General features: G+C 37.6%; 1 protein-coding gene across 4 annotated transcripts in view; it reads left to right on the top strand.

The window, feature by feature from the left end:
* The first annotated feature begins 347 nt into the window (after positions 1-347).
* The window catches only part of MAP9 (microtubule associated protein 9), a 28,605-nt gene continuing 15,875 nt past the window's right edge, over positions 348-13,077 (top strand). The window contains exons 1-6 of one of the 4 annotated variants that reach the window (XM_081077775.1): positions 348-463; positions 1,300-1,454; positions 2,226-2,310; positions 3,282-3,602; positions 9,358-9,587; positions 12,853-12,946. In XM_081077775.1, coding sequence (XP_080933901.1) covers positions 1,380-1,454; positions 2,226-2,310; positions 3,282-3,602; positions 9,358-9,587; positions 12,853-12,946 — 805 coding nt within the window. In that variant the 5' untranslated portion in view covers positions 348-463; positions 1,300-1,379. Of the gene's footprint in view, positions 464-1,299; positions 1,455-2,225; positions 2,311-3,281; positions 3,603-9,354; positions 9,588-12,852; positions 12,950-13,077 lie in introns of all 4 variants that reach the window. The other 3 variants (XM_081077774.1, XM_081077773.1, XM_081077772.1) reach the window with 3 other exon arrangements.

The raw sequence follows: 13,077 nt of genomic DNA, 5'->3' as shown, positions 1-13,077 counted from the left end.
AGACTTCTTGTCCTACTGTGGCAAAAGGATGAATGTGCTCTGGTTCACGCAGCAGGTGCGGATGAAGCCCCTCACTCCACTGGCAAACTCAAGGCTCTCGGTGCCGGGTGGGAGCTGGACCAGCCCTGTGTCCTTGGCAAAGACTGAAGCACGGGTGGGCGATTTACACCCTTCTCCCAAGACCCGGAGGGCTGATGTCATTTCCTTCCGCTAGGCGGTTGCCCCAGCGCCGCGCCGCGCCGCGGAGTGGTGTTGGGTACCCGAGAGACCGGACGGCGGGGAAGTCACTTCCTCCCTGAGACGCTGTTTCCTAGCAACCGCCTCCCACCTCCGTTCTTAGTCCCGCCCCATTGCTCAGTGCGGTGTCCTGCCTCCCAGAGTCTGCAGGCCCGGCCGAGACGAGAGGCTCCTGCCCGAGGCCAGCCGCTCAGGGTCGCGGGGGCCGTCCTCCGGAGTGGCACTGGTGGGTACAGAATGCAGGACTCGGGTGGGGGGGGGGCGGACAGGAACCGGGCGGAGACAGCGCTCCGGGGTGCGTCGGCCTGGCGAGTGCCCGGCGCTCGGCTGGCGGCGCGGGGCGGGGCTGGCGGGGACCCGGGCGCCACCTGGCCGGCGCGAGCGGTCCCCAGGCGCGCGCTGCGGGGAGGGCCGAGGCCCGGGCCTCCGCTTCCAGCGCGAGAAACATCCCCCGGCTCCTTTGTACGGGGACTTTAATGCCCCCCATCGCGGAAGCTTCGTTTTGTTTTGTCCAACCCTATGGACACTTCTGTAAGAGGGAAAAGTGGCTTGAAAAAACATCGCTATTATGATCTTTCTCTTTCCCTAGCGCTGTACGAAAGCGTGTGTGTGTGTGTGTGTGTGTGTGTGTGTGTGTGTGTGTGTGTGTTGCTCTTAATTAGATATTTTATGCTTACAATCCTCTTGGCAGTCTTTTAAATAAAACATCTGTTTCGTAGATACAGATGTTATAATTTTTCGAATGGAAGGGAGGTGAGAAATAAAGTTTCTATTTTAATTGGCAGCATTTTATCATATTAACCTATCGCAGTCATTTATTTGCTCATCCTTAAAATGGCTGCAAAACGATGTTAGGAAAATTTAAATTTGAATTTCTTTGAAAATAACCTTGTTATGAGAATTTGGTGCTTCTTGCCAAGAACTTTGTATTTTTATGCGATGATTAGCTCAGGTTCATATGATGCTTTGCTTGTTTTTGTTTGGCTTTGGGGTGGCACTGAGTGTAGTAATAGAAATGCTCAAACGTGCAAAAATGTCGTTTTGTTTTTTTGTCTATTTCAGCCACCATCGGATGTTGATTTATTCCTGTCATTTATTACCCATTTTATAAAGGTAAAGAGTAAAGAAAACACCCAAACACTATGTCTGATGACGTTTTTAGCACAACTTTGGCATATACAAAGAGTCCAAAAGTCACCAAAAGAACTACGTTCCAGGTAAAGTATTTCAGAACATTTTTATTTTGAATGGCTTTACAGTAAACACTGTATTAAGAACATTGGATTTGAACTGGTTTTAGGAAGAGTCCTATATAAAGCTTCCTCCCAGGAATAACGCTTTTATTCCTATATAAAACTGAAGTCTTACATTCCTTTTGAAATGTAGCAGATGGTCCTGTTTGGGCTGTAGTATTACAGACTCTTCTGTGTGGCTTTAAGACTACCGAACTAGCCTCAATATTAGGTTCTTACAAACTTAAAAGTTAAATCAGCTTTTAAAAATTGAACAGGAATTTTGAGCTGATATTTTCATATAAATATTTAATGGGATTTTTTTTCTATGGTAACATAACAATATTTAAGTTTCCTCTGCCTGGCCACTACAATTTTGAATTCTCAATGTGCAATATTGATTACATCCATTACTGCAATCTGCTGAAACAAAAGATACTCTAAAGTACCAGTTTCTTTCAAAATGTCAGATTATAATAAATGCTGTCTAATTTTAGTCTCCTCAGTTATTTATCTTATTTGATGTTGTCCATCTCCTCCCATTCATCTGTAAGCTCCATGAGGAGAGGAATCTTGTCTGTGATGTTCTGCATTGAGTCTAGGGTTTGGATGCCTGGCAGAGGGTTGGCTGTTAGTGAATATTATTAGATGGATGAAACCTAAGTTTGAGAGTAGTTATTAACCAAGCATTATTTGTTTAAAGAGTTAATTTTACATAGGAGCCTTCTATCTTTAATTTTAATTATTTTATTTCAGGATGAGTTAATAAAAGCAATTACAGCTCGCTCAGCCCGACAAAGGAGTTCTGAATACTCTGATGACTTTGACAGTGATGAGATTGGTATGTGAGAATATGGAAAAGTATGCCACTTTACTCCTTTTTTGCTTCTTTGGTTATATTTAGCCCATCCTGGCCCCCCCAAAAAAGCACTTATGTTAAAATAGTATCTATGAATTCACTGGGTTTAGTGTTCCTACTTTTTTAACGAGTAAAAAGCCACTCTTAATTTTCAAGAAGTTGTATGATTGTTCTTGGTTGTTTCTGAATGTGTGTAAGAAAATATAAATTAATTGACAGTAAAAGGATGCCTGTTAGTGGTAAGCCACAATGGAGAGAACAAGTTCATCTTTAAGGTCAACCCTATGAGACCTTACAGTGAGTTAATAAGTAAGGCCCAAAGAACTAAATTTTGGTACACATCAGAATCATTTTCATAATGCTTTTTATAAATCATGTTTTTTGGCTATAATAGGGGCTCAGTTTTAAAAACCCAGTATATTAGTACTGGTATGATTTAATATGGTTTATTTTGATTATGTGAAAATATTTACAGTTAGGTATAAACATACAGAATTCTAAACTTGAAATTCAGTATTTTATACTTTAATATATTCAGTGAATAACTCTTAATGTTTTCTGTAAAAATAATCGGAATAGTTTAAACATTGCTATCTAGTTAAGATGACATTCTTTATTATTCTTTTCCTAGTAAAATCTAATGAAATTGTTTGCAAATAAAAGTTTTACATCCAAAATCTAAATATCCTATGACCGATTGTTATTTTGAGGAAACTTTGGATGCTTTTTCTCAGAGCAAGCACAGTGTTTGGCAACTATTGACACTTAATAAGTATGTTTTGAATAAATTACTGAAACAGAAATTTCTATTATTTCATCAATGTCAATAGAAACTGCCTAAATTGTTCATGGTTATAGACTTACTTCTAATCTTTAAGGTAAACTTTTGATTAATGTAACCTTCAAATCTTTAAAATACACTATTGAAGACATTTTTTCCTTCTATTTTTCAGTTTCCTTAGGTGACTTTTCTGACACCTCAGTAGATGAAAATTCAGTCAAGAAAACTTTGAATGATTTCCATATATCAGATGATGAAGAAAATAATTCTCCAAAACTGTCTTTTTTGAAAACCAAGAAATCAAATAGTGACATGATGAAAGACGAGCCAGTATTCTCCATCAATAATGATGAAGAAATGGCACCTGACGATTCTGCAGACATGGTTGTAAATCCCTTATCTGAGTCTCAACATGAAGACCAGGAAATGGAAAAAGAGAAAATTATAATGAAACCTAAACCCAGAATTCTTCCAATCAAAACCACATCATCAGGTAATTTGTTAGGTCACTATAACTGCATTTCTTGAAAATTTATTTTAAGATAACCAGTCACAAAATACCTTTATATGGTAGCTAGCAAATATTTAAGGAAAAAAGCCAGAATAACTTTTCAATTTTACAGACATAAATTAAAATGTGGAACCATCGCAAAAACTCATAATGCTGACGTCCAGTGTCCAGTCTAGCATCTATTCTGGTGCCTGATAGAAGGCTAAAGTATTTCGGTCATCTATAGCTGTAGTTTCCAGAACTTGTAGGTCCAACCTTGCTTCAGTCTATGAGCTTCAATTTTGTCTTTAGGGATAGAACAGCAGTGGAATCCTTTCTAATCCATTTCATGCTCCAGAGATTTATAGCATTTGGACTAGTCCTCAAAAGAGTCATTTCCATGCCATGATTTGCCAGAATATTTTTTTGACATTTGTATATTTGAAGGGAGAGCGTTTTGTTGTTGCTGTTGTTGTTTAAGCTTCCAGATTTTCCATTCAGTTTCTCTATTCCCTACAACAATACATTAAAACTCAGTTTTCTGAAGGTAAATTCCTAATGTAAGCTGGAATTACAGTAATTTCTGCCCAGTTCTACTGAGCTGTAGGCACAGTGGAGCAAAGATGGAGTGAAGCAGGAACCAACCCCTCTGAGGGCCCCTGGGCCACCATGCAGAAACAAGGGCATGAAAGGTCAAGGGTTTAATGTCTTCCAGTCCTCTTTATTTTCTGTTTTATAGAAAAAATTAGGTGGTACTAACCTTATAGAAATCTCTTTTGTTTATATCATCATTAAATACAGTACTGCTAAATATTACATACTTTTTCATGTTAGATATTCAGACATGTATCAAGGAACCACTCCTTATGTTTCCCCCGTTAACTTTCAAAAGAGGAGAGGATGTGAGCAGAGCAATGAATACTAGAGCAGGGTCCAGGACACTGAAAATAAGCCACTGCATATTTGGCATGTGTGACCTCAGCAAATAGGTAAGCCTCACTGTTCTCATGAATAGGAGGATAAAACCTATTTGTCCTGTCTGTCCCACAAAATTGTTTTGGGAATCAATTGAAGTCTAAGTCATAAACTAAAAAATGCTACAAACATGTAAGCACACCATGCATAATGAAACAATTACCTTGCTAAAAATGTACCTTCTCGGTGTACTGTGTACAATAAAATGGAGAGAAGGGGGAACTTGGTGAATAATCCAATAGTTTCTTGAAGTCTGTTCCACAGGTTGTTTATTCATTGGTATTATGGGGAAAACAGAATTATAGAAAATTTAAACTGATTTCTTTATGAGAGAACTTCTTGGAGCTGTTGATAGAGAAGTACGCATGGTGACTTTTTAAGAAGGATAGAGTAAGTGGTGTTTTCTAGTCTTATTTGAATTTAGAAATCTATTTTTCTGGATTATATTTATCCTGTTTGTCTTGATTTCTTACAAGTTTTTCATTAGGCTGATAAGAAAATGTGAGCATATAGAAGCTAAAAAATGGTGTGATATAGGTGGAAATATATACTTAATAACTTTATGGTAAATAGCGTAGTCAGCAATAATCCACCTGTTTAATACCGTTTTTTGTGTGTGTGTTTTTTTAAGTCTGTGATGAGTTAAAATGAATAGAGAAATACCAAATTTTAACCACAAGATGGCACCTGCATTGTAGATGCTATACACGAATGTGCACTACTATATTTTTAAACAATCATTAGCCATTTGCTATTCAGGATATGTAACAAAAATAATTACCAAAATAAGTAATTTTTTACATTTGATAAAAAAAATGCATTTTGAAAATGTTTTTTTTTCTTTCTGAAAACTTGGCAAGGCTTCTGGAAGTGGAATTTTTGCATAAAATATGCTAAAATGTATTAAAGTCCTTATTTTTAGATTCTTTACAGTAAAGGAAAACATTGAGGCTAGTGGTCCTAAGATAGTACCTGCTATATAGAATTCATTAAGTATTTGAATATATAATGAATAACTGAACGATTCATTTATGAAAGGCATGTAGTTTGTGAGCTTAGCTTTCTCCTTCTCTAAATTTTTAGACTTTTTTTTTTCCTTACATGGTGTGGAACTTAATATTTTTTTAATGTGGTGAGATATTACTGAGAAGCAATTAATGCTTTATAAAAATATTAGAACCTGAAAGTTTTTTTTGTTCATGCTTGTCTTTTGTAAAATGTACAATAACCAGATACTTTCACTTTAACAAGTACCTGTCACATGTGTAGTGATTATAGAAAGTAATTTTTATAGGATATGTTGTTTTTATTTTAACATTAAAATGACTAAAGTCATAAGCTTTGGAGTCAGAATGCTCCTGCTATAATCGCATAAGTTAGAGTTTATGACCTTGGGCACAGGATGTTTTTGTTGGTCATTTTATTTATCTATAAAATGGGGAAAGTATTTGAACCACCATTAGGGGTTTGAGGCCATTAAACGAGTTCATATATTTGAAGTGCTTAGAACAATCTTGGTGTAAATTAAGTACTCTATAAATGTTTTTATTATTCATTTTATGATTTAGCATTTGTTCATAAGAGGTCATTTTCTTTACCCACACATATTTATCGTGGATACAATGTTTCACTATGTTGTAAGCTCTGTGATGGTAACTAAGAATACAACATTAAAAAACAAACAAACAAAAAAAGAAACATAGTACCAATCCTCCAAGACTGTCTTAGTTCCTTTGGGCTGCTGTAACAAAATCTAGGGACTACAGACTGGATGGTTTATAAACAAGAGAAAGCTCTTTCTCACAGTTCTGGAGACTGGAAGCCTGAGATCACATGGTCAGTCAGGTAGGACCCTCTTCTGAAGCACACACTTCTCATTGTATCCTTCCATGGCGGAAGGGCCAGGGGAACTCTATGAAGGCTTCCTCCTTTATAAGGGCCCTAATCCCATTCATGAAGATTCTGCCCTCATGACCTAATCACCTCCCAAAGGCCCCACCTCCTAATACCATCACCTTTAGGAGTAGGATTTCAACATAAGAACTTGGGGGATGGGGATGGGACACAAACATTTATACCATAGCAAAGACTTCATAATTTAGTGGGAGGTATGCAAAAGATACCGGAAGAACACAGGAAAGTGGGACCTGAGAGCATCGAGGAAGGCTTCCTGGAGGAGACGGCGATAATAGCAATAATAGTGAGAAATAACAGTGACCGTAATCAGGACTCTTGGTGTCAAACGACCAACTCAAACAACCTTCAGTGGAAAGGGGAATTGATGGCCTTATTGAGTATGGATGTCAGAAGGCCTTGCTTTAGGCACGATTAAGTTTAGAGACTCAGTACTTTTATGTCATCTGGATTCTCTCTCTTTACTTCTGCTCTTCCTCCCTGACATGCTGACCTTCTCATTCTCTCCTCCTGCCCCTGCCTGTCACTGCCCTAGTTACTCCATCCCTTGATCCTGTTTTTCTGTCAGTTAGTCTCTTTGTCTCAGACAGCCCTTCTTTTGGCAGGGGAGAATGCCACCAGCAGTCTCCACATCACATCTTTCTGGCTCCATGACCTTAAAGGCATATCCTCCAACTCCAAACAGAAAAATGGCTGCTGTGCACAGTGGAAATGAAGTTTCTGTGATAAGCTGGGTCAGGGGGGTGCCTCATGGGCCCACGCTTCTCCCTGAGGTATGGAGGAGATAATTGCTAGTCCACCATAATCACACTGATGGAGTAGAGAGACTACTCAAAACAAAAACAATAACAAAAAACCAACCAAATCAAAAAAAAAAAAAAAAACACACACACACACACAAAAAGCCCTGGACTGATAGACAAACCAAAAAGGGAAAGAAGAAACGTTTACCACAATTGTAATGGTCATTGAGCATTAGCAGGTATCTATCAGGCACTGTGCTAGCACTTTATATATCATTTCACTCAAGTCCCACAGGCACGTTAGGAACTCTTAATTAATTTTACCAATGGGGAAAAGCAAAGTCTGTGGAGGCTAAATGATTTGTGCCAGGTTACAATGCTAATAAGAGTCAGAACCAAGCTTTAGGTATGTGGAATCTAAAATAGTCAAACTCATGGAAACAGAGAAGAGTGGTGGTTGCCAGGGGCCAAGAAGAGGGCGAAATGGGGAGCTGCTGTTCAATTGGGGATCAGTTTCAGTTATGCAAGATGAGTAAGTTCTAGAGATCCACTGTACAACACTGTGTGTATCGTTAACAATACTGTATCGTGCACTTAAAAACGTATTAGGAAGGTAGAGCTCATGTTACGTGTTCTTACCACAATAAAAAATAACTGGCTCAACACCTCCTTTCAGGCATTATACGGTATTCTGCTTAAACTGAAGCCCGAAAGACATGCAAGCATTTGTCAGGAGGAGAAGCAGGAAATGGACGTTCTAGACAGGGATCAGCTTGGGCAAAGGTCTGGTAGCAGGACAGGTTGTAGCTGCAAAACAGCCAGCAGCCCAGCATGTCAGGAACACTGATTGGAAACTGCGTGTGCAGTAGACAAGACAGCACAGGTAGGCAGGGACAAGACCATGAAAGCTTTCATATTGTTCAGAGGCACTTAAGCGTTGATTCTGTACGACTGGATGATGGGGAGCTGTTGAAGAATTTTGTGGAGAGTAGTGATGAGATCTGATTTCTACGTTATGAATATCACGGAGGCTATAATGTAGGAAAGAGCAGATGAGGAGCTAACAGCGGGGATACAGAAAGTCAGAGAGATGTGAGAAAGATTCAGGAAGTAGAACCAATAGGGTGTAGCGGTGCTTGCATATGGGGGAACAGAGGGTCTGGGATGACTCTTACATTTTGCATTGAACATTTGGCCAGATTTTAGGACATAGCTAAAATTGGCAAGAAACATTTACGCACCAATTGGTATGGTTTGGGAATCTTCTAGCAGCAGTCATAAACCCAGTTATAGGTAAAAAGACGGGAAGTGTTAATTAGTCCAAGTCTGAAAATTGGTCAGAAGAATGCATTCGTAGAACAATGGAGAAATGAATATGTTTAACAAGTGAAATTAGGCCAAAAGTTAATGTAAAAGCTTTCTCATCATGTTTCGAGGACTGGAAGTATAGAAGCATTAGATTATTGTTTTAAACTTAGAAATGGAAATAGCAACTGAGGAAGTTTCATGAATTCCAAGAACGCTTCACAAATCATCTAGTTCTTCATTTCTCCTTCCGGTGCGTTAACCCTTCCATCCCCTGTACCAACAGCATCTCCACACTTGTAACAACACTTACATTTGTCTTGTAATTTGCTTCTTTAGCATCATCTCCCTTCCCAACCTGTAATGTCCTTGGACAAGGCCATTGTCACGGTCTTGATTATGAGGTCCAGGAATGCGACTAAGGGGACAGTGCCTGGCAGCAGGGACTCAGGAAAGGTTTAATGGGTGAACCCCCTCGTTTCGTAGAGGCAGAACCTGGGGCACGGTTTTGTTTAGTTTGGTCTTGAAATTTTTTTGAATACTGCAAGATTTCATAAAGTTGAAGAGCTCACTGCTCACAAAACTAAAGTATACAGTTACTTCCAGGATAGCAGCTGTTTTTAAAAAGTATTTGATTGTGAATGATCGCTTTTTTGTGCTTACTGGAGCTCTGTGTAGAGATGGGTTGTGGCTTCCTCTGGACTTTCCAGGACAGCCAGCCAAGGTACATTGGGCACAGGAGGGAAGTGTGATGGCACCTGGGCCATGGTCTTTTTTTTTTTTTTTGTACACCCACATTAAAACATTTCATTTTTCAGCAGAAAACAGCAGCAGCCTTGAAGTAGACAACCATTTGACACCTTCACCGAGGCCAAGGAGCATGTTGAAAAAGCACAGCCACAGGGAGGAGAAAGATGGGTTAGGAGAAGAGAAAGAAGCTGCCCTCGGTGAAGAAGTAAAGGCACATTCTGCACCATTGCCCCTCCCAAGGCTGAGAGGCAGACAACTAGAAGCTGAGAGGAAAGCGTTCCCTGAGAATCTTGATCCTGAGGTTAGCATGCTGCTGAACTGCTGAACCGTGTTCTTGAGTTCAGGCTTTTGGATCTGATTATGAGAGAGAGAAAGAGAGAGAGAAATTGTGTGCATGCATGTGTGTGTGTTAAAATGTTTTCTTCAGCAGTTGATAAGGAAATAATTTTAAGTATTTTTAATATACGGTGTTCCGTTGAGTCTGAAAGCCCATCAATTGTAAGTTATAGCAAAGATACAGCACTATTTTGTGTACTGCCAAGAGAGAAAAATGCTCTGCCAATTAAGCTATAACACACCAGTAAATAACGTGCATCCAATCTCAGAAAAAGTTAACTCTGCATAAAAAAATGGAGCCCTTTTGAATCTATGCAATATTGAATATCTTCAATTGTAAGAATTTGTATTTTAATTACGTATCTTTGAATTGTATAGTTTATAGCTAAAGACATTATAGCCTGTGTCATTTTATTCATTTGATTTTATTTACTGAATGTTCATGGCACTGTCCTATGTTTTCGGGGATATGCCAAAATGGAAGTAAACACCATCGTTCAGGATTTCACCAGGGAGTTTCCAATGTACTTTTGTTAGGGAAAACACTTAGCCCCCTGTCTTTACATTTCACTATGGTTAGCAAACTTCCACTTCACATTTAAGAGGGGATGAGTATGTAAAGAACATTTCTTAACATGCTTCAGCAGTTAGGGGAAAGAGAACTAAATAGTACCTGGCTAAGCTTCTATTAAGAAATTTGTTTCTTAATATTATCATGACACTCCATCTTTTCTTTCTCATACATAACCTGTATTTTCTGTCTGTCCTATAAGTTTTTGTAGGTATCACTCAATTTTATTAAACTTTTCAAAAAACCAGCCAACTTTGGCTTTGTTAATTTTCTGTTTCCAATTTCGTTGATTTTCACTCTTTATCACTTCTTTGTATTACTTTCTTTGGGTTTCGTTTGCATACCATTAAGTTGGAAAATTGCTTACTATTGATTTCTAAGACTTTCATCCTTTTTAATAAAATTATTGAAAGGTATAATTTCCCTCTATGCACTGCTTTAGCAGCACCCAATTTTTTTGGTGCCTTTGATTTTTGTTATCATTTATTTCAATATATTTTCTAATTGCCCTTGTGATCTCTTTTCTGACCAAGTGATTATTTTGTGGTGAATGATTTCGTTTCCAAATATTTGGGCCTTCTATAGATACAGTCAAATCTTTTGTATTGATTTACAATTTAATTTTTTGTGATCAGAGAATATATCTTATATGATTTCAGATTTTTAAAAATTGTTGAGATTTTTTTTTTATGGCCCAGCCTAAGTATATCTTGTAAAATTTCCATTTCCATTTACAAAAAATATGTGTTTTGCAGGTGTTAGGTACAATATTCTATAATTTTAGTTTGGTCAAGGTGGGTGGTAGTATCATTTAAATCTTTTCCACCTATACTGATTTTTTTTGTCTAGTTGACTTACACTTACCAATTAAGGGAGGTTAAAATCTCCAGTTACTTTTGTGAATTTGTCTATACTTCACTTTAATTCTGCCAGTATTTTATAACTCTAGTATTAGACGTGTAGTACATATTTATTATTATTGTCTTGACTCTATTTAGCATTATGAACTGTTTCTACCTCTGGTAATAAGCCTTGTCTTGCACTTTGTTTTATATATCAGCTTTCTTGTGACTGGTGTTTGCATGGTAAACCTTTTTCTGTCATTTTCCTTTCAGACTATTTGTGTCCTTTTCCTTAGGTGACTCTTCTGTAATAACAGTTTGATATCACTTTTTTATCAAGCCTGGCAATCTGCTTTTTAATGGTAGTCGATTTATGACTCCATTAGACCATTTGTGAGTGTTTAGTCCATTGACTTTTAATGTAAACACATTTAGGGCCAATTTGTTGCTGTTTGCTTTCTATTTATTTTATCTGTTTTCTTATTGATATTGTTGTTATTGTTCCTCTCTAACTTTTCCCACCTTTTTTTAAGTTAATCATGTAATTTTAGTTTTCCATTTTGATTCCTTTATCGCCTTTTTAGTTGTACCCATTTGCATTATAATTTTAGTAGTTGCTATATGGATTACAAGGTACATATATACATTGTCACAATCTACTTAAAGTCGATACTATATTGTTTCACATTTAATGTAGAAACCTTGTAACAGTATATAGTTCCATATACTCCCTCATCCATGATGCTTTTGTTGTAATGAATATCTTCGTTCTTTCAGTTTCTAGCTTTCATGATTTTACAGGGCTCTCTGAGGTCTTCCCCATGCCATGAATAGATGAGCCAAATGTTTGGTATAAATTTTATATGCAGATTTTCAGGTCCATGCTCTCAGTACTCAAACTTACTGGCTAATCTTCTGGTCCTAAACTCTATCCTTTGACCCACCCAAGCTAGTCCAGTAAGGCTGCAACATTCTACCTACCACCTGGGGAGGATGCCCTCCGGCAAAAAAGCCACTTGCTTGTAACTCTCCTCAGGCGAAGCTTTGTCTTGCAAGATAAGACTCCAGTGTTTCAGCCCTTCTGCCATCTTCCCAGGTAGTTCCTACCTATTGCTTCTAACATATAATTTTCTTTGTACCCATAACATTCTCTGGGGGAAAAAATTAAAATTTATTATTTTTGCAACAAAATCAAACTTCTTACATTGTAATATCAACACTTTTGGGGTGCAAATACTATTCTATAAAGCAATGTTTAGGCACACATGTAATTATTTCATTTTAGATGTAAGTTTTAGAATTTTGAGCAAAACTGAAGTGCATGAAATTTCTGTACTTTTTTAATCTAAAATATTTGGAAGTGGCTCTCTACGTAGTTTTATAAATTGCTCTCATGTAGATGACTAGTAATATTTGTTTGAAACTAAGGTGTTTTTTTTTTTTTTTACCTACTATATTTATACTTTCTTAGAAAGGAGAATTAGAGGAAGAGTTATCAAATCTTTGCCTTAAACATTTTGGAGATTTGAGTCTAGAGCAGGAGGAGTTTTGAAAATTGCTAAAAAAAAAAAAAAAAAAAAAAATACAGACTTGTCAGTTAAAGAACTGGAATAGGGACCCTTTTAATGATCAAGACATCAAGGCTTGAAAGTAAGCCTATTGGCCTCCATTGATTGAATAAGCTTTTGGTGTTTCAGCAGCAAACTGCTAACAATGCAGATTCCCAGTTATGGAATAGTCTTAATAATGCTCTTGTCTGCCCTCCACAAACCTTCAGAACTGAACCTAAATAGTAACTACTTTTTCTTTTTTAACAGGATCCGTGGTTAACAAGTCTATCATCGTCATCCCTTAAAGAAAGTCCTGGAGATTCCTTTTCACCAGCATCTGGGGATAAAACATCTGTACAAGGTGGTTGTATCCAATTATTGTCTTATTTTATTTTGTGAACTCTGCATAGCTTAGAATTTTATGAAACAGATTTGTAAAAGAAACAATACTTTGCATAGTTACAGGAACAATATATGTTTGTGTTTGCCTGC

Source organism: Rhinolophus hipposideros (genome assembly GCF_964194185.1).
Source record: "Rhinolophus hipposideros genome assembly, chromosome: 16".
In the NCBI taxonomy this organism is placed as follows: domain Eukaryota; kingdom Metazoa; phylum Chordata; class Mammalia; order Chiroptera; family Rhinolophidae; genus Rhinolophus; species Rhinolophus hipposideros.
This window is presented reverse-complemented; position numbering and strand designations above follow the sequence as displayed.